The 25,678-nt window shown below is 46.2% G+C and overlaps 2 protein-coding genes across 3 annotated transcripts in view; one reads left to right on the top strand and one right to left on the bottom strand.

Moving 5' to 3' along the window:
* Positions 1 to 2,062: 2,062 nt before the first annotated feature.
* Positions 2,063 to 4,805, bottom strand: LOC135369309 (glutamate--cysteine ligase catalytic subunit-like). Its single transcript, XM_064602905.1, has 2 exons — positions 4,604 to 4,805; positions 2,063 to 4,114 (listed from the first exon to the last, which is right to left on the bottom strand). Exons 1-2 carry the CDS (start codon positions 4,757 to 4,759, stop codon positions 2,159 to 2,161), a joined length of 2,112 nt encoding a protein of 703 aa, XP_064458975.1. The 5' UTR covers positions 4,760 to 4,805; the 3' UTR covers positions 2,063 to 2,158.
* Positions 4,806 to 11,823: 7,018 nt separating this feature from the next.
* Positions 11,824 to 25,678, top strand: part of LOC135368104 (uncharacterized) — a 54,855-nt gene continuing 41,000 nt past the window's right edge. Inside the window, exons 1-4 of one of the 2 annotated variants that reach the window (XM_064601184.1) lie at positions 11,824 to 12,112; positions 18,649 to 18,815; positions 22,046 to 22,114; positions 22,182 to 22,327. In XM_064601184.1, the coding sequence (XP_064457254.1) occupies positions 12,025 to 12,112; positions 18,649 to 18,815; positions 22,046 to 22,114; positions 22,182 to 22,327 (470 nt within the window). In that variant the 5' untranslated portion in view covers positions 11,824 to 12,024. Of the gene's footprint in view, positions 12,113 to 13,734; positions 14,060 to 18,648; positions 18,816 to 22,045; positions 22,115 to 22,181; positions 22,328 to 25,678 lie in introns of those variants that run through there. The other variant, XM_064601183.1, reaches the window with a different exon arrangement.

The raw sequence follows: 25,678 nt of genomic DNA, 5'->3' as shown, positions 1-25,678 counted from the left end.
TTTCCGTTATCCGTTTCTGATACCAGCTTTTAATTTCGTTCCCGTTACGTTTCCGTTACTGGTTCCGGTAACGGAACGACTTTTACAGAGCTGCGGGAGAACAGCCCGTCCGGCTCGGTGAGCACCCTCTTTTGCCCAAGTGCTGCTTCGGTGTCACGCGTACACACTACACAAGTAATTTTACGTCGTTGGGATGCGCACAGCTTGCAAGATTTTTAAAGAAGTGAACATGTCTTCAGTCACTCTGAGTCCAGCAACCCAAGATGGGCGTAACCTTCATCCAATGTTGCATTCTAAGGCGGACGCTCTCAGTAGTTAACAATAATGACACGGTGAAATGAAGAAAAGTACAAAAAATCGCATATGCTGTCATCCTCGTGGTATGGTGGAGTAGAGTGCGTGGAGTCTATGTTGTGAAAGTCCCATGTCTTGATGTCAGCTATAGGTAGGTGATGTCACAATTAAGTAGGTAAGCGAGTGATGCAGCCTCGATATCCAATATTGCGCTTTGTTTCCATGCTGTCGTGTAGTATTTAAAGCATTTCGGGGAATGATGTCATCAAAATGCGAAAATAAAATGAAAGGTCACTGAAATGTCACCGCACAACAGTACTAGCCATTACCCGAATTCAATACCGGAAGACAATTTTCGTTTCCGTTTCTGTTTGCGCTATTGGCGGAACGTGGTAGGCGTTTCCGTTATCGTTACTAGAGCCCTGCACGGGCCGACTTTTCCGGGCCCGACCCGGCCCGGGCGCATCGAAAAATGGCCCGGCCGGGCCCGGTGACTCAGCGCGTAGATCCCGGCCTAGTATGCCTCAATAGTAAGCCTCAATTGAGTCTTAGCCTTGAGACGTGTTGTGCCTGTCCGTTTATGTCCCTTTGTCTTGGGGTTTTACATTATGCATCATCTTCACCAGCTCGCTTGCTTCTGAGTCATTTCTTCATAATGCAGCCACAAAGCATATATGCAGCCTGACAAAATAAAGTTGCAAGAGTAATATATCCGTGACTTCTGTGCAATCTCAGAACTCACAATTGCAGAAATCACAGTTTCTGCAATCACAGTTGCAGAAACCAAGAGATGACGGCGGTATTGTGGCGCCGCCTGTTAGCCACTGAACCAACTGCGCGGTGAAAACGATCAGAGAGTCTGCACTGTCAGGAAGCACTGCGGTATCGCCATAGTATCGCTGTACAACACACAGTTAATTTCGGGCTGCACCACTCGTTCTTCCCGTGGCGTTAGCGGTCCCAAAAATCGAGCTCATGTCGTTGGCAGCCTTCAAATCCTCCGTTTCGGACATCACGCAGCCGGAGAACGCCCGGAGTCTCCGAAGCAGTAGCAGACGCTCCGGCCTGCGCTGTGTTCCTAACCTGGATCATGTGATCCCAGGTCCGATGAGGAGTGTCCCTACCACTCACGTCACATAGTGACGCGCGTGGAGGCGCTCATCACGGGTCTATCGTGAAGGCGAAGCAGATTGTTTCGCACACAGGAGATTCGGGGAGCTTTTGCAGGCGTCCCAATTTCGCTACGATAGCACTAATCGCGGAAAAACCGTTTTCGGCTGCCTAACATCCCATACCGACCGAAAACAGAAACAAAGTTGTGTGAGTCTGGACTGTTCCATTAAGCGTATATGCTGAGCACACTGCCGTTTACACCGACGGGCCCTCTACACCTGTAAGTTCATCAGCCGCCTTCGTTATGGACCTTTTCACAATGGGCTATGCGCATGCCAGTGACATTGAGGCGCCGGGGAGGATTACATCCGTCTTAACTAGATGGCGCAGTGTGAGAAGTGGGGACCAGTGGGGAGACCGCACGAATGGTGCGAGCTCCCGGAGCTGACCCTTAATTAGCCGTTCAGTACTCACGTAAGGTTTCCGTCAGGATGTCAGCCTCACCGTATAGGACTTACCGGCAGTAAGGGCCTCTGTGTAGATTTCATAGTTTTTGTCACTATAAAAACAGTAACATTTGTATAGGTGCGCACGATGACGTAGTTCCTACGGTGACGTAAAGATATCAACGAACAGAAGCAAATAATGACAAAAGCAAGCCTGGATATCGATTTTATATATTCATTGCTTACGGTTTGATTTGCAATCTTTATTCTAGACAAGGATTCCGTCGGTCAAATTATTTGGTGCACTATGTTTTATACGGACTACAGCTGTCCGGCACGTCATGGCTCGTCCGCGAGGCAGGAGTGCCGATCAGCTCGGGACAAGACCAGAAGTTAAACTGCAGCTTGCGCATGCGCATGACAAGATCATAGTTAATACCGTCCGTGACCACGGAGTCCTTCTTATACTCCGGATGAGTCATGATGAAATGCCGCATCCATCGCGCCGCCGTCATGTACTGCCCAGAAGCGCGCTGCTCTATGAGGGTGAGGTATTGATGTAGCGTGCAGTAAGTATCCACGTCTACCTGGTCGACACCGGTCAGAAACGTTCGGATCAAAGGGACGAGGCCCGGAAAATCAACTCCCTTCCCGTTAATGATCTCCGATACTGTCATGTGGGCGATCTCCGGCGCGCTCTCATCGGGTACTCCTCCCACGGAGGACGGGCAGCCGTGGGTGAGGATGTCCTTACGGAACCAGAATTTCTCTGTCAGGACAGCGTCCCGCTTCTGCGCGATTTTCATGTTCTCGTCCACCTTCGAGATGGGCACGATGAGGTCAAGGTCGAAGGTGAGAATTACCCGGGTAAGGAGCACAACGAACACGACGTACGCTGCGTTCTCGAATTCTGTCATTTGCAGCTCTGTAGGCCTGAACTCGACTCGCCATCCGATGCTGCTCTTAGGTGGCGGGGGTTTGAATCGCAAGGAGTGCCAGCTTGTCGACTGCAGGTTCTCAAAGTGATCAAAATCGATATTGTCGTCTTGCTTCAGTTTCTCGCTAAAGAGGCAAAGAGTATCACGGATGAAGACGTGCGACAGGTGTCTCGCCAATGGTTCCTCTACGTTTGCCGAACGAAGTGCCTGGTATACTTTTGCGTCGCAAGCCATTGGGACGTCGTTGAAGTGCTGGCCCTTTGAGGAAAGGTACCAAGGGACGCTCGCGTAGCGAGGTCGTTTGATAAGGTGCGCGTCGGGGCCCAACGGTTTTAATCCCATTTCCTCATCCGTTCTGTCGTCGACGGACTGAGTTATGACGTCAAAACGGCAGTCTGTGTCGACAAGGTAGCCTCTAAAAGCAGGACTGCTTGCACTCAAAGCCAGCATAAGAGGACATATATTCGCCAGTTGGTCGTATAAATCCTTGGCTTCACTCAAGTCGCATGCCTGGAAGGTGACTTGCAGGCAACAATTTCCCATTCCGAAGCCCATCGCGTCCATGTAGACGTGGCCTGGTCGGGCAGATCTCTCAGCTTCTCCGTCATCTCCGAGCGCTCTCCAGTCTTCCGTGAAAGGCCACCTTGTATTTTCGTCCTTGTAAATTGGGACGTTGATGACGACACGTCTCCCACGTCGTTCTCTGATGTTACGAGCGAGGGTCTTAAAGCGAGGATGAGCCGGGAACACCATTTCCTCGGGCAGGAACAAGGACGGCATGTGGGCAGCCTTCAGCGACGGTGTGTACACCGGAAAAGTGAATTGTGGGCAGCCCAAGGTTGGGAACGTTGTTATGCACATGATCTCTTCATCTTTCGCGAGCAGGGCGCGAACCTCGGCTCTGCGTTCCCGCATGTTGTGCTCAACAACGTTATAATGCGACACCAAGTCCCCGTACGGAGCATTCGGAATGGCTTCAATGGCGTAGGCAGCGAATTCTGGATGCCAGGAACACAGGGAACGGTCACGGCCGTCTCTTTCGTTGAGGGTGGAGAGCAGTTGAGCGGCCCTTAGGCAGAGCTGGGCTCGACGATTTTCGTGATCAAACCGAACCAGCATGTACTCGATCTCGTCGCCCCAGCGCAGGCAGTCGTGCTTGCGGTTTTTCGAGCTGTGGTACTGGATGATGAACTGGAGGATCCCATGATGGCGGACGTGTTCACAGAGCCGCTTTGTTTCTTCCCAAGAGAGTGGCGACCCTTCAGAAAGCAAACCCATTGTGAACGCAAGGCCCTTATGCGTTCCACTGTTCAACTTGATGGCCTAGAAGAGAATGCGAGAGTCCGTTATACGTCCGTGTCCGCTGCGCGCTTTTGCTTCTTCTTCTTCTTCAGTCTCCGGCATCGAGGGTGCTCGACACTTCTTCCACTACGTGTGTATTCACACGAGCGACATCCTCACGGAATATTCTAGTGGATGAAAAAGCAAAAACACCACTATCGGAGCATTCACACGGTGTGGAATATCGGGAGTGGCGTACTGCGTATTTAGCAGCTGACATCTAGCAGACGACACCATCAGCGTGTCTTCTTGTCGTCTGCTACGGAATATCTTGTGGCTGTGTAGTAGGATATTCCACACGGTTGGCATGCAGTGCACGTGAAGACACGACGTTCAGCGCTCGCGCTCACGCGACAGCAGAAAGCTAGGACGCTTTCTGTATCTTCTGCTTCTGGGGGAATGTCGCTTGTGTGAATACACGGTACGGCTAAGAGTCCATCGGAAAAGGTTATGGAGTGCAGGGTGCATCACCTGTCGGATGCAAATGAACAGAAACAGTTGCGGATACTGGAGGTGGTGATGCTTGGGGGTGATGGCGGTTTCATGCTTGCCGTAGCCGGTCCAGAGTGGCCCAAGAGAGTAAATCCCAACATCATTGACTGCAAGCTTCAGTACCCAACAGAGCATTGCGCTTTGATGCCCCTCTACAGGCCTTGTGCTCACCTCACACAGTCGAAATCTTTCTGAATATGTCCTGCTGGCACTGGAATAAAAAATTTATCCCAAGTATAATCATCGCGACCCTGTTCTCCGAGCCAGCGAGAGTTTTCACTCGAGTTTTTTCGCTTTAACAGCAGCGGAGTAGACATTTATATTTTAGTCACATAGAAGGTGTGCACTGCACTAACTTTCAAATACTCCATGGGGTCGAACCACTATTGTGTATTTCAGTTCTCCCATTTTTCAAGCAGAAGCTGGAACTCATCGCCGCTTCACATTGGAAAGACGTCATCACTTATTTCTTTCAAAATCGACGTGTGTAGTCACACTGACACCATGTAATTCACTTCGCATGTGAGTCCTTTATTCATTGTGAACCTTGGTTGTCGCCTCTTTCAGCGAGTTGGTGGTGTGATAACTTCTAAATAAATGTGGTAAAACTATGTTAAATTATACTAATTATACTCTATTTCTTATTTGCTAATGATCTGATAATTAGTGGCTGGGCGTGTATATTATCCCTGCTCGATAACTATTGATCCCTGCACCAACTCTAGGACCTGTCCATAAAAACACAAGTGCAACTTGTATTTCTAGAAAGAAAATAAACTTTAAACTTCAAAAGTGTTCACTCTTTCAACAGTGATCATGAAATGGGTGCATTTCATTTTATTAGAAGGGGCTGTGTCACGTCTTTGTCATCCGCAGCTGTCATGTACCCCTGGGTCAATGTGTGTAAGTAGTGCCAACGTTGTATTCAACGGCTGTGCGTCACGTCGTAAGTGTGTGCCTCGCGTTATCCCCTAGGATACCCGTTCGACGACGATCTCTTCGTCCTTTTACCATCCTCGATTAAACACCATTTTCGTAAATACTCCTCATCGTCATTAAACGCCCAGTACTTGTTACTAATCGGACTCCCGTACTTTTCCTTGAACAGCTTGGTGGAAGTTCGTTTCTTTTGGTTTCTTTTTTGCTGTTACCATGGCTGATCATCGTCCTTCTACACTCTAAGGAAAAAAAAAGGAGTAAAACGGGGAGTAATTACAGCATCTACTCTCCCTAGACTGCAATTACTTCCCATTTTAGTCCCCTGGCCTCGACATTTACTCCCCAGGACTGCGAATTGTCACTGAACATCGCGAATGGTCTCCTGAATGAAACATCCTACGTAGATATGTGATCTTGGTCAATATGATGGCATAAGGCTGTATAACTCAGCCAACTTAGGAATTTTACACCCTCACAGAGTAAGAAACCGTTAGCGCTTCGTTCTTCGCAAATTGTGTCCTATGTACGGCGCAAGATTTTATATCACTCGATATATCACGGTTGACGGTTTGCTTCAAAGTATTTTCATGCATGCACACGAATTATGTACCTGGGACTCTTACGACAGAACTTGATATGTAGTCTACACTCTGTAACATTTATTTACTACTGAAGGGGACTATCTTTTGTGAAAATGCATTTAGTCCCCAAAAGGAGTAAAATTACTCCTTTTCTTAGAGTGTATCCTCGTTGTCTCAGCTTCCTGTTCCCCAGTCCGCTCTCACAGATGGCGCTGACGAGAGTCGAATGTTTTGCACTAATAGCTCATCGTTCTGTACATCTGGTAAGAGGAGAACAGTTTTATTAGCGGCAGACTCGAACATTTTTCCTTAGAGTGACCGGTAACACGGCATTTCGTAACGATCACGAGCTAATAAACGTGCGTATACGCTCCTTCATTTTCTAAAGTACGTTCTTCCAATGTAAACTGCTGAAAGCTCATTAGGTTCGAGTGCTTCCCGCGCGTGCCGTAAGCCTGCCAATTAGCGAAATCTTAATCCTTTGTTAAGTTCACACTTTCGAGATGGAGACGAAAACATGTGAATAGAAGCTGCAAGAAAACGTGACCTAATTAAGATTTTACTGCACGGTTTTACAGGTATCGCCGAGCTCGGTTGTGTCTTAATGAATGCTAGTCAGCACACTTAGGTTGCTCAATTCGTCACCTTGCTGTCGACCTATAATTTTGAGCCCACAGATACTCCGTTTTCTATCGTCCTAAAGTGATATCTCCACCACGTAGCGAACATCGTATCTGAAGTAGCTTTTGATATTCAGTCCCTTCGAGACTCAACCCCTCTGTCGATCACACTCCTTGGAAGCAAAAAAATGCTCCATACCTTTTCCGCCGTTTACCTTGCCATTATCGTCTTCGCGCTATGCACCGCAGTCTCAAGACATCCCTCCACCGCCATGGGTAAGTCTTGTTCATTCCAATATAAAAATGCCTTCTGAAACCACATAGTTACACGTTGCTTACCTGCGTACTGGTGACGAATACCCAGTAAGGCCGAAACGGCTGTCTAGTGCTGGGATAGCGCCGTCATTGCTGTAAGCTGATACACGTCCACCCTGGTTAATGTACGGATAAAAACGGCACAAACTAACAAACCCCAACTTGTAATCAGTAGCTTCTAAATCCCTTTATGTTTTGCGCCCAGGTCTCGTTATCCTTATATGTATGCGCTATGTGTATGTTTACAGTAATTTATAAGTGAGCCGCCGATGGAAGTTACAAGGGAGGAAAAAAATGCAACTCTAATATCTAAATTTTATTTGCAGAACTTTTCAACTTCAAAGCTTGTAATGTTTTAATTGATATTTCACAATCGTGATGAACCGCACCGTTTGTGCAGGTATTTGGATTCGCTATGCGTATATACGAGGTGACCTCTTTCAATCGAAAGATAATTTTAGAAAGAAGTCTGGCGCACCACTACACGGATGATGGCTTCTTGAGCTCGATGGACATTACAGGGCCTCGCACCTGTCCGTGCCTGTAGTGCAATTCACTAAAATTCAATAATTCGCCTTTTTGGTCAGAATTCTTTTTTACGTTATTCTTTTAAGTCTGTGTTAGCGCCGTGAAGCAACCGTGGCTAAGCGCCGTAGAGCCGTGGACCCATTCTAGTACACACTAAGAAAAAAAAGGAATAAAACGGGGAGTAATTGCAGCTTCTACTCCCCTAGTCTGGAATTACTCCCCATTTTAGCCCCCTAACCCGACATTTACTCCCCAGGACTGCAAATTGTCACTAAACTTCTTGAATGGTCTCTTGAATGCAACAGACTACGTAAATATGTGCCCTTGATCAATTGGAACGGCATAAGGCTGTATAACTCAGACAACGTAGCGAATTTCCTCGCACATAGAGTAAGAAACAGCGGTCCTTTCTTCGCAAATTGTGCCCTAGTATGGCGCAAGATTTTATATCACTCAATATATCACGGTTGACGGTTTGCTTCAAAGTATTTTCATGCATGCACACGAACTATGTACCTGGGACTCTTACGACATACTGTGATATGCAGTCTACACTCTGTGACATTTATTTACTCCCGAAAAGGATTATTTCTTGTGGAAATGTATTTAGTCCAAAAAGGAGTAAAATTACTCCTTTTCTTAGACGTGTACTCTCGGTGTCTCGGTTTCCTGTTCCCCAGTCCGTTCTCACAGATGGCGCTGACGAGAGTCCGATATTTTGCACAATAGCTCATCGTTCTGCACAGCTGGTAAGAGGAGAACAGTTTTACTAGCGGCAGACTCGAATATTTTTCCTTAGAGTGACCTGTAACACGGCATTTCGTAACGGTCACGAGCTAATAAATGTGCGTCGGCTCCTTCATTTTCGCAAGCAGTTTCTTCCAATGTAAACTGCTGAAAGCTCATTAAGTTCGAGTGCCTCCCGCGCGTGCCGTGAGCCTGCCAATTAGCGAAATCTTAATCATTTGTTAAGTTCACACTTTCGAGACGAAAACACGTGAATAAAAGCTGCAAGAAAACGTGACCTAATTAAAATTTTACCGCACGGGTCTACAGGTATCACAGAGCTCGGTTGTGTCTTAGTGAATGCTAGTCAGCACACTTAGTTTGCTCAATTCGTCACCTTGCTGTCGACCTTTAATCTTGAGCCCACAGATACTCCGTTTTCTATCGTCCTAAAGTGATATCTCCGGCACGTAGCGAACATCCCTCCTGGTGTAGCTTTTGATATTCAGTCCCTTCGAGACTCAACCCCTCTGTCGATCACACTCTTTGGAAGCAAAAACATGCTCCATACCTTTTCCGCCGTTTACCTTGGCTTTATCGTCTTCGCGCTATGCACCGCAGTCTCAAGACATCCCTCCACCGCCATGGGTAAGTCTCGTTCATTCCAATACAAAAATGCCTTCTGAAACCACATAGTTACACGTTGCTTACCTGCGTACTGGTGACGAATACCCAGTAAGTCCGAAACGGCTGTCTAGCGCTGGGATAGCGCCGTCATTGCTGTAAGCTGATACACGTCCACACTCTAAATCGTTTCACACCTTTAAAGGTGTAAAATAGGTGTATCAACAAAGATCACACCCCTTTCACACCCTACAACTTTGTTTTGGAAGTTCCTGAGGGTGTAACAATGGTGTACTACACCCTCAGGTGAAATATGGTGATAAGTGTGTCGCCTGGGTGTAGGGAGGAGTATGTTTATTTTCGTTCACATGAACAAAAGTAAATATATACAACAGGGAACGGGAAGTTACATTACAAAAGTGCATGGCGTAGATTTACAACACGTCTACCATATAGTAATGTATGCAGATTTAGAAGATCTGCTGAGATAGTGCTTAAATTTCTTAAAACACGTTGCTCCTCATTGCAAGACAGAACAAATACATGATAGTGCTCATCATACTCAAATGTAATCTCAACGAACACGGGTACGTCCTCCTCGGAAGATTCTTTAGCAACAACACAGCCAACAGCAAATGTGTTATCATTATCAACTGCACTTTTCACATAGACCATAGATTCTGCGTGAATATCACGGTCATGAATGTAACTCTGAATTGTTTTGGGGGCATGTTGAAGTAGTATCTCCTTGGAACCATCAGTAGATGTGGCATTTCTGATGAAGGGCTGCGACCACACATACATTTGATAAAATTGATGTCTTCTTGCTAATGAAAGGGTTATGTTCTTAAAATGTCGAGTTTTTCTAGCAACATCTTTAAAATACTGGTGTTTTCTTTTGAAACGCATATACCATACAGCTAGGAGAGGACCAAACAGCCTTGAAGAAACCAATAAATGCAACGTTCTAGGCGATGAACACGCATATGGGGGAGGTGCCTGCTCATGAAAAGGTCTACAATCTCACGAAAAGCTATATACAGCTGCCATGCTTCATTGCCATGCACAGCTGCCACGCCATACATGATTTTCTGTATGTCGGCTGTGCATGTTTACACACATATTTAATCACCTTGATGTACATACATAAATGTACCTCAGTGTGATTATATGTAATATGTTGGTAATTGTGAATACACAGTTACCAGCATATTGCCATGGACCCAGCAGTTTTATTCGGCGTTACACCCTTTACACCACAATTGCCATGAGGGTGTTAAAATACACCTTAAAAGGTGTGCGCCATGAACATTTTGATTTACACCCTTTAAGGTGTAAAACGATTTAGAGTGCACCCTGGTTAATGTACGGATAAAAACGGCACAAACTAACAAACCCCAACTTGTAATCAGTAGCTTCTAAGTCCCTTTATGTTTTGCGCCCAGGTCTCGTTATCCTTATATGTATGCGCTATGTGTATGTTTACAGTAATTTATAAGTGAGCCGCCGATGGAAGTTACAAGGGAGGAAAAAAATGCAACTCTAATATCTAAATTTTATTTGCAGAACTTTTCAACTTCAAAGCTCGTAATGTTTTACTCGATATTTCAGAATCGTGGTGAACCGCACCGTTTGTGTAGGTATCTGAATTCTGTATGCGTATATACGAGGTGACCTCTTTCAATCGAAAGATAATTTTAGAAAGAAGTCTGGCGCACCACTACACGGATGATGGCTTCTTGAGCTCGGTGGACATTACAGGGCCTCGTACCTGTCCGTGCCTGTAGTGTAATTCACTGAAATTCAATAATTCGCCTTTTTGGTCAGAATTCTTTTTTACGTTATTCTTTTAAGTCTGTGTTAGCGCCGTGAAGCAACCGTGGCTAAGCGCCGTAGAGCCCTGGACCCATTCTAGTACACACTAAGAAAAAAAAAAAAAAAGGAATAAAACGGGGAGTAATTGCAGCTTCTACTCCCCTAGTCTGGAATTACTCCCCATTTTAGCCCCCTAACCCGACATTTACTCCCCAGGACTGCAAATTGTCACTAAACTTCTTGAATGGTCTCTTGAATGCAACAGACTACGTAAATATGTGCCCTTGATCAATTGGAACGGCATAAGGCTGTATAACTCAGACAACGTAGCGAATTTCCTCGCACATAGAGTAAGAAACAGCGGTCCTTTCTTCGCAAATTGTGCCCTAGTATGGCGCAAGATTTTATATCACTCAATATATCGCGGTTGACGGTTTGCTTCAAAGTATTTTCATGCATGCACACGAACTATGTACCTGGGACTCTTACGACATACTGTGATATGCAGTCTACACTCTGTGACATTTATTTACTCCCGAAAAGGATTATTTCTTGTGGAAATGTATTTAGTCCAAAAAGGAGTAAAATTACTCCTTTTCTTAGACGTGTACTCTCGGTGTCTCGGTTTCCTGTTCCCCAGTCCGTTCTCACAGATGGCGCTGACGAGAGTCGGATATTTTGCACAATAGCTCATCGTTCTGCACAGCTGGTAAGAGGAGAACAGTTTTACTAGCGGCAGACTCGAATATTTTTCCTTAGAGTGACCTGTAACACGGCATTTCGTAACGGTCACGAGCTAATAAATGTGCGTAGGCTCCTTCATTTTCGCAAGCAGTTTCTTCCCATGTAAACTGCTGAAAGCTCATTAGGTTCGAGTGCTTCCCGCGCGTGCCGTAAGCCTGCCAATTAGCGAAATCTTAATCCTTTGTTAAGTTCACACTTTCGAGATGGAGACGAAAACGTGTGAATAGAAGCTGCAAGAAAACGTGACCTAATTAAAATTTTACTGCACGGTTTTACAGGTATCACCGAGCTGGGTTGTGTCTTAATGAATGCTAGTCAGCACACTTAGGTTGCTCAATTCGTCACCTTGCTGTCGACCTATAATTTTGAGCCCACAGATACTCCGTTTTCTATCGTCCTAAAGTGATATCTCCACCACGTAGCGAACATCGTATCTGAAGTAGCTTTTGATATTCAGTCCCTTCGAGACTCAACCCCTCTGTCGATCACACTCCTTGGAAGCAAAAAAATGCTCCATACCTTTTCCGCCGTTTACCTTGCCATTATCGTCTTCGCGCTATGCACCGCAGTCTCAAGACATCCCTCCACCGCCATGGGTAAGTCTTGTTCATTCCAATATAAAAATGCCTTCTGAAACCACATAGTTACACGTTGCTTACCTGCGTACTGGTGAGGAATACCCAGTAAGGCCGAAACGGCTGTCTAGTGCTGGGATAGCGCCGTCATTGCTGTAAGCTGATACACGTCCACCCTGGTTAATGTACGGATAAAAACGGCACAAACTAACAAACCCCAACTTGTAATCAGTAGCTTCTAAATCCCTTTATGTTTTGCGCCCAGGTCTCGTTATCCTTATATGTATGCGCTATGTGTATGTTTACAGTAATTTATAAGTGAGCCGCCGATGGAAGTTACAAGGGAGGAAAAAAATGCAACTCTAATATCTAAATTTTATTTGCAGAACTTTTCAACTTCAAAGCTCGTAATGTTTTAATTGATATTTCACAATCGTGATGAACCGCACCGTTTGTGCAGGTATTTGGATTCGCTATGCGTATATACGAGGTGACCTCTTTCAATCGAAAGATAATTTTAGAAAGAAGTCTGGCGCACCACTACACGGATGATGGCTTCTTGAGCTCGGTGGACATTACAGGGCCTCGTACCTGTCCGTGCCTGTAGTGTAATTCACTGAAATTAAATAATTCGCCTTTTTGGTCAGAATTCTTTTTTACGTTATTCTTTTAAGTCTGTGTTAGCGCCGTGAAGCAACCGTGGCTAAGCGCCGTAGAGCCGTGGACCCATTCTAGTACACACTAAGAAAAAAAAGGAATAAAACGGGGAGTAATTGCAGCTTCTACTCCCCTAGTCTGGAATTACTCCCCATTTTAGCCCCCTAACCCGACATTTACTCCCCAGGACTGCAAATTGTCACTAAACTTCTTGAATGGTCTCTTGAATGCAACAGACTACGTAAATATGTGCCCTTGATCAATTGGAACGGCATAAGGCTGTATAACTCAGACAACGTAGCGAATTTCCTCGCACATAGAGTAAGAAACAGCGGTCCTTTCTTCGCAAATTGTGCCCTAGTATGGCGCAAGATTTTATATCACTCAATATATCACGGTTGACGGTTTGCTTCAAAGTATTTTCATGCATGCACACGAACTATGTACCTGGGACTCTTACGACATACTGTGATATGCAGTCTACACTCTGTGACATTTATTTACTCCCGAAAAGGATTATTTCTTGTGGAAATGTATTTAGTCCAAAAAGGAGTAAAATTACTCCTTTTCTTAGACGTGTACTCTCGGTGTCTCGGTTTCCTGTTCCCCAGTCCGTTCTCACAGATGGCGCTGACGAGAGTCCGATATTTTGCACAATAGCTCATCGTTCTGCACAGCTGGTAAGAGGAGAACAGTTTTACTAGCGGCAGACTCGAATATTTTTCCTTAGAGTGACCTGTAACACGGCATTTCGTAACGGTCACGAGCTAATAAATGTGCGTCGGCTCCTTCATTTTCGCAAGCAGTTTCTTCCAATGTAAACTGCTGAAAGCTCATTAAGTTCGAGTGCCTCCCGCGCGTGCCGTGAGCCTGCCAATTAGCGAAATCTTAATCATTTGTTAAGTTCACACTTTCGAGACGGAGTCGAAAACACGTGAATAAAAGCTGCAAGAAAACGTGACCTAATTAAAATTTTACCGCACGGGTCTACAGGTATCACCCAGCTCGGTTGTGTCTTAGTGAATGCTAGTCAGCACACTTAGTTTGCTCAATTCGTCACCTTGCTGTCGACCTTTAATCTTGAGCCCACAGATACTCCGTTTTCTATCGTCCTAAAGTGATATCTCCGGCACGTAGCGAACATCCCTCCTGGTGTAGCTTTTGATATTCAGTCCCTTCGAGACTCAACCCCTCTGTCGATCACACTCTTTGGAAGCAAAAACATGCTCCATACCTTTTCCGCCGTTTACCTTGGCTTTATCGTCTTCGCGCTATGCACCGCAGTCTCAAGACATCCCTCCACCGCCATGGGTAAGTCTCGTTCATTCCAATACAAAAATGCCTTCTGAAACCACATAGTTGCACGTTGCTTACCTGCGTACTGGTGAGGAATACCCAGTAAGGCCGAAACGGCTGTCTAGCGCTGGGATAGCGCCGTCATTGCTGTAAGCTGACCCTGGTTAATGTACGGATAAAAACGGCACAAACTAACAAACCCCAACTTGTAATCAGTAGCTTCTAAATCCCTTTATGTTTTGCGCCCAGGTCTCGTTATCCTTATATGTATGCGCTATGTGTATGTTTACAGTAATTTATAAGTGAGCCGCCGATGGAAGTTACAAGGGAGGAAAAAAATGCAACTCTAATATCTAAATTTTATTTGCAGAACTTTTCAACTTCAAAGCTCGTAATGTTTTAATTGATATTTCACAATCGTGATGAACCGCACCGTTTGTGCAGGTATTTGGATTCGCTATGCGTATATACGAGGTGACCTCTTTCAATCGAAAGATAATTTTAGAAAAAAGTCTGGCGCACCACTACACGGATGATGGCTTCTTGAGCTCGATGGACATTACAGGGCCTCGTACCTGTCCGTGCCTGTAGTGTAATTCACTAAAATTCAATAATTCGCCTTTTTGGTCAGAATTCTTTTTTATGTTATTCTTTTAAGTCTGTGGTAGCGCCGTGAAGCAACCGTGGCTAAGCGCCGTAGAGCCGTGGACCCATTCTAGTACACTCTAAGAAAAAAAAAAGGAATAAAACGGGGAGTAATTGCAGCTTCTACTCCCCTAGTCTGGAATTACTCCCCATTTTAGTCCCCTAACCCGACATTTACTCCCCAGGACTGCAAATTGTCACTAAACTTCTTGAATGGTCTCCTGAATGCAAGAGTCTACGTAAATATGTGCCCTTGATCAATTTGAACGAGATAAGGCTGTATAACTCAGACAACGTAGCGAATTTCCTCGCACATAGAGTAAGAAACAGCGGTCCTTTCTTCGCAAATTGTGCCCTAGTATGGCAAAAGATTTTATATCACTCAATATATCACGGTTGACGGTTTGCTTCAAAGTATTTTCGTGCATGCGCACGAAATTATGTACCCGGGACGCTTACAACCACGCGTGAAATGCAGTCTCCACTCTGTGACATTCATTTACTGCCGTGCATTTACTCCCGAAATTGACTATTTTTTGTGGCAGAACATTTAGTCCCAAAAAGGAATAGGAGTACTCCTTTTTTTTTCTTAGAGTGTAGGACAGCAAGAAAGAGCCCATGGTCCCATTTCTGAAGGAACTGTGCCGACATTCAGGGGGTAACGTGAAATTGCAAAATTTGAGCCAGTTACAATTCAAAGCGTACCTGTTTTTTTCTTCTTCTCCTCTTTTTTTCTTTATCCCTACAACGACCAGAATTGGTGAGGCATCCATAAAGTAATTTTGGTATGGAAAGGCTCCGAGGGCGTAACCAGATGATGCTTCCATCCGTGGCGGTGCCGGTGAACTGTTCTCAACGGGACCACGGAAGGGAACTAACGGTCAGTTCTCGCTTTGGGGACGCCCCAGGCAACGTCGTGAGCTGGAGGCGGAAATAGACGCGCATTTCCGGCTCTGGGAGAGGCGAGACGTCGAGGCAAAAAAAAAATGCCATGCCGATTTCTTTCACAACGCACGCGAGAGCTGCCGAGAACGATATGCTGGCGACCAATAAGGTGACACAGAACGGCCACGCCTCCTGAGTTGGAGCTGCTTTGGACGACGGAATGCCACTGTAGTGGGAACATGAAAATCGTGCACGCTGACGAGGCGGCGGAAATGCACCACTACTTTCGCCGCCCGTTCACGACGTCGCGTGGGGCGTCGCTAAGTGAGAACTGGCCCTAAGGAGACCGAACACTGCCGCGCCACCGTTGAGAAAGCATCGTTCCGATTCTTCGAGCCTGGGGCCGCGGCGTGGCGCTCGCGCTCCGTCAGGTCCTTGCTCCTTTGAAATGAGGTCCACGTAATGGGCTGTTTGAGGTGTGCTAGTGTGTCTAGTGCGAGAAGGAAAAGAATATTTTGATAATTAAACGCGATTGTCGTGTATCAAGGAACGACCTCTCTCTGTAGTTTTCGCTTACAGCTTTTGTTGGTGCAAAGCGAGAAGCTCTTATTTTACAATGTGGTGAAGCAGCCATGGAAGGGGCTCAGCGTTGGCTTGAAGGCTTGAGTGTCTCCATAAGCGCTATGCGCTCGCAGTTAAGAAGCACTGCCGGCACCGAGGTTCGAACCCGGGTATCTCCCAGTCGTGACAATGCGAGCAGGTTAACCACTGAACCAGGTCAGCACGTACTCTTCTGTGGCTTATCTTGACCACAACGCGGTTGATCTGGCCAGAAGACCATCGCCTACGCAAATCATGTCCTTCCCTACAAAGCACGTGGCTCCCATGAACCTGCCTCCTCAGTTTTCCTTTACCTGATTCTGCTGAAGCAAACAGGCTCTGAAGCAACACTGAACGACAACAACAACAACGAGGGCGACACTCTACCCTGTTCGTGGTAGTGATGCGAGGAATGAAATAATGAACCCCTTCACAATAAGGATCGAAGTCCGATTGTGTCCAGAAGTGTCAAAGGGAGCGCACAGCGTTGGTGGGCTGCACTCGGCTAGGGACCATGCAAATTTGATAGGGAAAAAGGCGAGGCGGAGACCCGGACAGTGCGGTTTGGGAAGGTTGTTATAATGTGGGCAATGAAGAAGAATGTGCTCTAGAAGGCCGCTGTGACAGCGTCTGGGAGGGTTAACTTGTCTCGAGCGGTAACGCCGCTGAGCTGTAAAAGCCACATCGAGTGAGAAGGAAACGGGAAGATGGGGATGGGGACCGTTCTCTTCGCCTCTTGTTGCGTTTGCTGAGGCGTAGCATTCCCCCACATGGTACTGACGGTGATGGAATCTCTTGCTGTGCATTGAGTTTCCTGATGTGATACGGAACTTCTCAACGGGTGACATCACTGCGGGACTCTGCCGATACAACTGACTGGTGCTATGGCCCGCCGTAAGAGTGGCGCGTGGGGTTGCCTTTTGCAGGCCGGCACGCCACTCTCCTCCTCACATGCATTCCGGCGCTGACGGTACTGTCACCCTAGGGTGCTCGATGGACAGCGCCGCTCGCGGCGTAGACGTACCCTCGGGTGCGAAAGTTGGGTCGAACATTTGGATGTGCTCGCTGTTTGTTGTGCAGTAAAATTCAAGCATGTTGGCAATAGGTATACGTTCGTTTTCTACAACGGTCCGCGGCTACACCGCGGTCTTCTTCTCGGAATTATAGCCTCGCCCTATATGGCGTCTGCTGGAGCAGGGTCTCCACCCTGCGGGCGACGCCTGTCATCGAGGCACCCGATCTCATCCTCTCGCCCTGGAGTACAAGACGCTTTTATTTCGCAAAAAGGTAACGTGTAGAAACAGTAACTGAGTTACAGCTACAGTCACCACGTCAAAGTAACCTAGTTACTTTAAAGTTATGCTTTAAGAAGAACATGCCGGGTCAATGCAGCTCAATAAAGTTATTTATAAACGAACCCGTGTGTTGCGGCGTTTGAAGAGAGAAATGTGTGTGTGTGTCTTTCTTCTCAGTACATTTGTTTTTCCTCTATCTGGTGGGCTACAACTTCCGCTCACATTAGGTTAATTGTACTGTATTTTCATCCGTTGACGTTGATGTTAGCGAAAGGAAATTTCGTTATACCAAGAAACAGCTGGGTGCGACTGGCTGCCGTGAACAAAGCACAAAGACTAAATGGGTTTCCTAGCGGGGGGCAGAGGATATGTTTGATGACGATAACCCTAAGGTTAGATTCATACGATGGATGTATCAACACTGTATCTATGGAAGGTATCAACACTATCCGGTCCGAACGTCATTCGCAGGAAGGGCTATGGGCCGTCAAGTGCATTTTCTCGTTAGCAACGCTTATCTCACACGTTGTGGGCGATATAAGAGTATTTATAAGATGAATAGTGGGATGTTTGCACAAGTTCAGTTTTTCGTTCAAATATGTTATCCAGAAAGCGCATTCTGCGGGTGTTAACGTGCAAGTAGAGGCTACTAATAGTTGCTCGCATGAGCAACTGTGGTGGGTCCTGCGACATGCTACAGGGCTGGTCACACCAACCGTGTAGAAAGACCCGGCGAGTGTTGCGCACCTTTGTGAGACCCCCGAAAAAACATAGATCGACAAGTACTAATGAAATCCTGCAAATACGATAGAAATATAGTCTGACTTTCCAACAATTATCGGGGGTCAGGATGTTTTAACACCCTGGTTTTATACCGTCACACAATGTTTCAAAGAATAGTGTATAGGAGTATCTAGCATACCGTGTCGGATTCCTGGAAATGTCCAAGTCCGATACGATATTCCTACATTTCAACCGCTTCCCTACTATATCGAGATTGACTATTTCATAGGGTCAGTAGTACCAAGAGCCAACAACGGGTCAACGTACATTGTGTTGGCCACCAATGCTGTACCACGGATGGTGCGCTGCCTTTTTTACAGCAATTTGGATTCTGTGTGCATCATGACGACATGTAGGTGATGAAAAGCTGATTACTTCTCTTCTTCACCATTTCAGAATTGGTACCTGTCCGGGAGAGCCATCCTGATAGCACCATGTATTTATGGCGGCCGTACACAGTGTACTTTGTTGGCGACAGGCACTTTGACCCCCTCCAAAGAGTTGTACCCAGATCCGAAAATGTTACGCAGTTTGACCTCTACGCTCAGTCATATCTAAATATGGTACGTCCATCTTTTATTTCATACTGGGTCGAAGTTCAGTGTAATGGTGAGCAAAATGTGAGAGTACTGCAGCAGTTTTTCAATTCGCCGGTAGAAAGGCAGTTACACTGATGGATTTCCTCAGACGCTCTCAGACATATGCCGGCACAGTTCCCTTAGAAGTCGGCCCAGGACGCACATTCCCCCAGGGCGTCAGTCGTGACGTTGCCCACATACGTGAGGCCGACAACAGCAAGCCCTGTCACCATCACCACCACCACCACCGGTATTCTGAAAACCTAAGCTTCCACTCAGAAAAAGAATGACTTGCAGCGCTGCTCCGAAGACCCGTTTTAATGAACTCCGTCGAACCTCGAAAAAAAAAAAAAAAAAAAAAGACAAATTCGAGCAGTAAGTGGGGAAGCGCACGCAGAACACGACGAAGTTGTCCTCGTCATTCTCTTCCTCTCTTTTATCCCAAACGCAATGTCGACAGGGGCGGATCCAGACCCGCGGTTTGGGGTGGGGTGGGGGGGGGGGCGGTTTCTTTGTCGGAGCGCCTAGTGAGGGAGAGGGAAGAGCGAAATCCAATGTATAAACTGACTTTTTTTTGGGGGGGGGGCATCGCCCAACCGCTAATCCCCCCCTCCCCTTTGGATCTGCTACTGAGTGTCGAACACTATGTGGATCGGTTCCGCAATCCTGGTTAGCGCAATCCCGCTGGTGCGGCACGCTGCGCCCGTCCGCACTTCGTGTTCGTTTTCATTTGCAGCCGTCTGGCGGAAGCTTCACACAATAGATGACCATTCCTTTCTAAGAATCATGGGAAAAGTGTCGACTTCCGTGTCTAAACTAGCAGACGATGCACGCTTGGGGGTGCTGGAGGTGGATGTGCCTGGCTCTAGAAACATCCTTAGAAAGCGGTAAAGCGCAAACCGGCTGCGACACCGCCAACCCTTTGTTTTTCCGATGAAGACATTTACCGCCTATGACGTGTTGAAGTGGCGTTTGTATGCTTTGCGAGTGAAATCAACAAATCTCTACCTATCGCAACGAATTCGCGTGTATTTCCGAAGGCAACAGAATTCCATAGATGAATACGCACAGTAAATCGCCATTTTCGTGCTGCTCTGCGAACCAACGCGAACCGGAAATGGCAAAAACGAAACCACCCGCCATTCCATACTCCGGTCAGTCGAGTTTCGTGTTAATATAGTGACGAACGAACGGCAGCATACAAGCAAGTGATGTAGCGGGAAAATATTCACTGCCTATTTGTTTAACGAATTCATATGAGATACGCACATAGTAAACCGAATTTAGATAGCCAGTGATGAATTTAAGGAAAAGGAGCGCGTCAAATTTAGCGGAATGAAGCTGCCAACGGAAGGCAACACCTTCCATGACCAAGGATGGCAGCTTCCGTAAGGTCACGCTTTTTTGAGCGAGTCCGACCTCCTGTTTTTTCTACGGAAGACGCCATGATGACGACGGTGCTGCCACCCGATGTGATGCTTTGCAACCTGTCAATGTGACGCTTTGCAACCCGTGATGGCGGCCGCGCTCATGGTCTGATGCAGTTACAGAACATGGACTGCCTCATTAAAGGATTTTTAGGCGCTAAGAGGCCAAAGAACCTTCAGAACCCTATTGCTTTATCTTCCGATTGGAAGGAATGCTGATACATAAAACGGGGCGCGCCCCCTTTATCAGCTTATCGGGAGACAGAGCGATATCATTCGCGATGATGGTTGGCATACCGCGTGCTATATGCGGCCAAGAGCGCCACCTGTTAGTGCCTACAAATCCGGGCCGTACTCATAAATTGATACCAGGCCGTAAAAAATCCGGGCCGTACTTGATAAATTGTAGCGACTTACATTATTAAATAAGTTGAGAAAGTGGATTTCTGCGAATGCGCGCTTCTTTGCATGTCTCTCATTATAGAAAATGACGAACCTTTACGATAATTTGTTATTTTCTACCTCTTCTCTCTCTCTCTCTCTCATGGGAATGAATGGTAATTGAATTTGTCGATTGAAAATTCTATTCTACGCTCGATTATCGCGTTGTTATTCATGTGTGAGTTAAAGAAAAAATAAAAAAAAATGGGTGGGGTGGGGGTTGGAAAATTGGGGGTTGGAGAAGGGGTAAGACAGAAGGGAATATCACATTACTCGTTAAGTCATATTATTTGCTTGCTGCTATCATTCACGAATAAAGGCCTATCCACAAGTTCGTGAACGCCACGATTTGCATGTGGTAAAGAGGCAATATGAAGGGTGTTCGGCTCTTGTGAACATTACGATGCCTTGTGCTATAGAGAACATGTATTTGGCTCCTGTATAAGATATTTATGTGTCAAGATGGAATCCAAATACTTGCATTGCTCCCATGTCACTTATCGTCACGACGTTCTCTCGCCATCGAAGTGTATTGCGCATGAAACAGTTTTGGGAAGTACTATGGCTGCAGAACTTTGCAACTTCCTGTTTTTTTTCTGAGAAGCTGAGAGGAGAGTTCAGTCTCCGAGCAGCAGAACTCGTCGGGTGATGTATTCAATTTTGCCTTCTTCGAAGACTCATAGCAATTTGCCAGCAGTTTTACTGCAATATATACAGTTATGTTACGGTCCTGTATAGAAACAAAAATAAGAAAAAAGAAACAGTGGAGGACACCCTGATGGCATATCTGTCTTCCCGATCTCTTACTGTGTAGTGCGTTTGTAAAGCGCTGCACACGGGTGGCACAGCATGGAAAAGAACAGGATTACGGCGTCCCACCTTTTAGTAGTTTTTGTAGTGAGTTTCGTCCACGAAGCACATAAGCACATATACAAAAAAAAAAAAAAAAATTGGCGAGAAGGTTGGTTAAGAAACATGGTTGCAAACGCGAAGAAACACGGACGGTCAAAGGACCCGTCCGTGTTTCTTCAACACAAAGATGGAAATGTTCGAGCGTGATGTTCCATAAAAATTTCATTAGGTAAAATCTTGTTTTATTTTGAGTTATCTTCTACCGCGGGCCATAACGCAGACAGAAAATTGTCATGAACCTTTAGACAAATGGCTATCAGCGTGCAATGACTAAGGCCGGAGAAGCCCAGTCTTCTATTTTTAATGTGCCATCCAAACGTGTAATAATGATTGCTTGAATAATCCTGCATGCTCACCTATCCTTGCAGGAAATGTGGTCGTGGTTGTTATGACTACTGTCCTTTTGTGATCTTGTAATGCGTCTCATCGTTACAGGTTGTGTATTACTTCAGAGAACAATTCTACGGCTGTGATGTCAAAATCAAGGTCATAGGAACACGTATCGTAAGTGTTGTTGTTGTATCAGGCCAACGTTCTAATACCAGGCACTAATAACAATCTCCCATTTCAGTTTACCGCTCAGGAAGAAGAATTATACCTCCCAAAAATCTCGAGAGACGGACGGATACTTGCTGATTTGCGAAATGTAACATTCGAGGAATTTTTTGCCCTGAATCCCGAAGTGGACGCGGCGGATATAGTGGTTTTTCTCACGGGGTAAGCTTGCCACCGAATAATCTATTTGTATAATTTCAACCTCATCGCCCGTTTCAAGAGTGTTTCGGACCTACGAAATCAAAAAGTGAAGTTGTGTAGAAAGTGCTCATAGCACCTCGGTCATTCCACGCGAAAGGATCCAATGAGTGCGCTCGACCTACCACCATTCGAGCCGAAACAAATTGTGGCACATCCTGCGTATCTATAATGTCACGTGACAAAATACTTATGTTCTAATGGTAGCCGTTGTCGCTCCAGGCGCCGTTAAAGAGTGAGTTCCTTCTAAAAACCACCAATCGCCCGAAGCTTTGTTGAGACGCTCCGGGATCTCCTAGAGGCTTGGGGTTTGTTTTAAATTGTAGAAGGTGGTCTATTTTATAATCGCAGCGAAATTCCCCCTTTTTACCTTCCCCCGTCATTGCGTGCGCCTGATGGGTCAGCTGAATTTTCGTGAATATTTTTTTCGCTGGTAGCTCTCGTGATACTGATCAGGTACAAAAATCGCAGAACTGAGGGTGAAATTGGTAATGTATTAAAAATTGGTAAAGTAGCCATTCTGAGTTAAATCTTCAATGTTCGGAGGCAAAATTCGGAATGTGGATGTCGGTTTGGAACAATATAGTTTGCGTCATTGTATGCGATGGACTTTACCATACAACATATAAAAAAATATCGAGGGTACTTTTTGATAAGCGCGAGGGAAAAAAAAAAGTTTGCCGACGGATACATCGCCACTGCGCTGGGCCACTTTGACTTTGAGCTGGGGCACCTTGGGGCCGAGGGAGCATGGCTCCAATGGAGCGTCGCATTCCCTGTAATCGAAGGCAATCAACCCACAAGTGCACACAAGTACATCAAGACACAGGGAATAAAAACGGTGACCAGAGGGCGAATATTACACATCCGCCCCTCGCTGCGTTGAGACTTCTCGTTTTTGTTTGTGACCTTTCGTTAGCGTTGTCGTTGCCTCTGAGCCCACCATGTGTCTTGTTTGATAGAACAGCCCACACAAGCCACGCATACACTGCCCTCCTATCCTTGCCTTCAGGTAATCTGGCTCACATGCGGGTAAAAGAAACCTACCTGACGGGACTGAAGAGCAGGGAAGGATAACGGGCGTATTTTGGTTACTGTTTCCATTTTCGTTACTGTTATATTTTCGTTTCCGTTATCCCCTTTCTGGTACCGGCCTTTCAATTTCGTTTCTGTTACGTTTCCGTTACTGTTTCCGGTAATCGAACAGTTGTTACAGAGCTGCGTGGGGGAGACAGCCCGTCCGGCTCTATATCAGCACCCTGTTTTGCCCAAGTGCTGCTTCAGTGTCACGCGTACAGAGTACGCAAGTAATTTTACGTCGTTGGGATGCGCACATCCTGCAAGATAAAAAAAAAAGTAGGAACATGTCTTCAGTCACTCGGAGTCCAGAAACTCAAGATGGGCGTAACCTTCATCCAATGTCGCATTCATAAGCGGACGCTCTCAGTAGTAATGATACTGCGATGGCCACGGTGAAATGAAAAGAAAAGAAAAGTACAAAGTAAGTAACTAAAAATCGTAGCCTGTTATCCTGGGGCTATGGTGGAGTACAGTCATGTGTTGATGTCATGGAGTTACGAGGACTGGGACGAGATAAGCGACGTTGTGCACCCTCGAGATCCAATATTGCGCTTTCTTTCCATGCTCTCGTGTAGTATTTAGAGCCTTACAGGGAATGGCGTCATAAAAACAAAAACACACTGAAACAAAAATGAAAAGTCACTCATATGTCATCGCACAACAGGTATAGCCATTACCCGAATTCAATACCGGACGATAAATTCGTTTCTGTTTCCAGTAATGGAGGACCGTGGTATGCGTTTCCGTTTCCGTTATCGTTATCAACTCCAATTTAGGTATATACTGTTTCTGTTTCCGTTACCATTACCGTCATACCCTTCCCTGCTGCACATATCATCCGAGCTTCCTGATGGTCTCGCTTCGTCCAACGTGCACAGACTGATGGACGACCGCGAGGCTGAATATTAAATTTGTACTCGACGCGTTGCGTCCAGCCTTAGCGACGCCTTAGCGAGACGCAGACCAAGGTAAATATAAATGGTAGCGAAGGCGGGAAAAAATACGAAATCTGTGTTAGCAACCCTGCGCCCTTCATTATACACATGCGAGCGTGATTGTTGAGTGGCAAACTACGAAGGTAAACAAAAATAATTTAATCGGAGGCGCGGATAATGTCTATACTAATACAATATGCATGTTTTTAATGAATTCGCGCGGTCTGCCAGTAATATGTAAGATTATAGACAGAGCCGAGTACTCTTCCGGTTCCTATCGCTCTCCATGTTGTTAGCTATGAGTTTGCTGCAGGCTCCGACAGCTGCCCATAGAGCCCATAGTTTGAGATAATTCACACAACACTGGGCACACGACCAATGAGAGTGCAACGTTGTAAAAATTATGCAATGCCAGTGGGCCAATCAGGAGCCTTAACTTTGGCTGACCTTTCGACCGGTTCTGGCTACCATCGACTTCTACCGGATTTCACGCCTACCGCTGTTACCCCATATTCAAAATAACTGAAAGGGACTCTGACCAGAAGTTCGACAAATCTTTCGTTTGCATCTATTACGAAGGTATAATATGCCTCCAAGCCACACGCGAAATATTTTGGCTGTGCGCGGCGGCAAAGTTTGCCAAACGGCGAGCTGAAAACTGGCTTCGCTTTTCCTCCTCAACTCGCGCAATCGGGGCCGAAATCTAGCCTCTTTGTAGTGGACATCCTCCAATTTCCGTGTGCGTGACGAAAGCACGAGGTCCACATTTCATTGGGCGCCCGGACCGGAAGTTCTGTTGTTAGTGAGTTTGTGAGAGCGCTGGCATCCGTCCGGAAAGCGATCTTCAATATGGACGTCGAAGGAAGAAATGCGGAGACTTCGAGCCCGGAACTTCTTTCTGACCTTTCTGCGATCGAGAAGAAAATTCTGCGTGCTGAACAGCTCGGTATAGGCTTTCGAAACGTCGCCGATGCCGCGAATGCGAGACTAAGTTAGAGCTCTACGAACATCGGTCACAGATGGAGCAAACAGCACGAGTCGCCTGTCTTCAGGTAAGCGATGAGCTTTTTAACGCACACTGTGATCGAACACGTAAACGTTCTCTGAAATTTCGTGTTCTGATATTTAATACGCACTTGCTGTTCATGGTGCCGGTGTGGCTGGTGTGTCATAATGCCGAAGGAGACCGAATGCTTGTGCTGCCAGGAGCTCGAAAACACTGCCAATTGACTGCAGTATTAGTGCATTACAACCCACGAAGATTTCCAACTTCTATGCTTCAATATGGCTGTCCTGAAGG

Source organism: Ornithodoros turicata, chromosome 9 (assembly GCF_037126465.1).
Source record: "Ornithodoros turicata isolate Travis chromosome 9, ASM3712646v1, whole genome shotgun sequence".
Taxonomy (NCBI): Eukaryota; Metazoa; Arthropoda; class Arachnida; order Ixodida; family Argasidae; genus Ornithodoros; species Ornithodoros turicata.
The sequence above is the reverse complement of the archived record's forward strand: the minus strand, read 5'-3'. Positions and strand labels throughout refer to the sequence as shown.

What these genes read in the sequence shown, in the direction of transcription:
- LOC135369309 (XM_064602905.1), bottom strand. Translation starts at nt 4,759, where the DNA reads ATGCTCTGTTGGGTACTGAAGCTTGCAGTCAATGATGTTGGGATTTAC. An exon ending in TGTTCATTTGCATCCGACAG is followed by an intron (nt 4,115 to 4,603) that starts GTGATGCACCCT and finishes ATTCTCTTCTAG; the next exon opens with GCCATCAAGTTGAACAGTGG.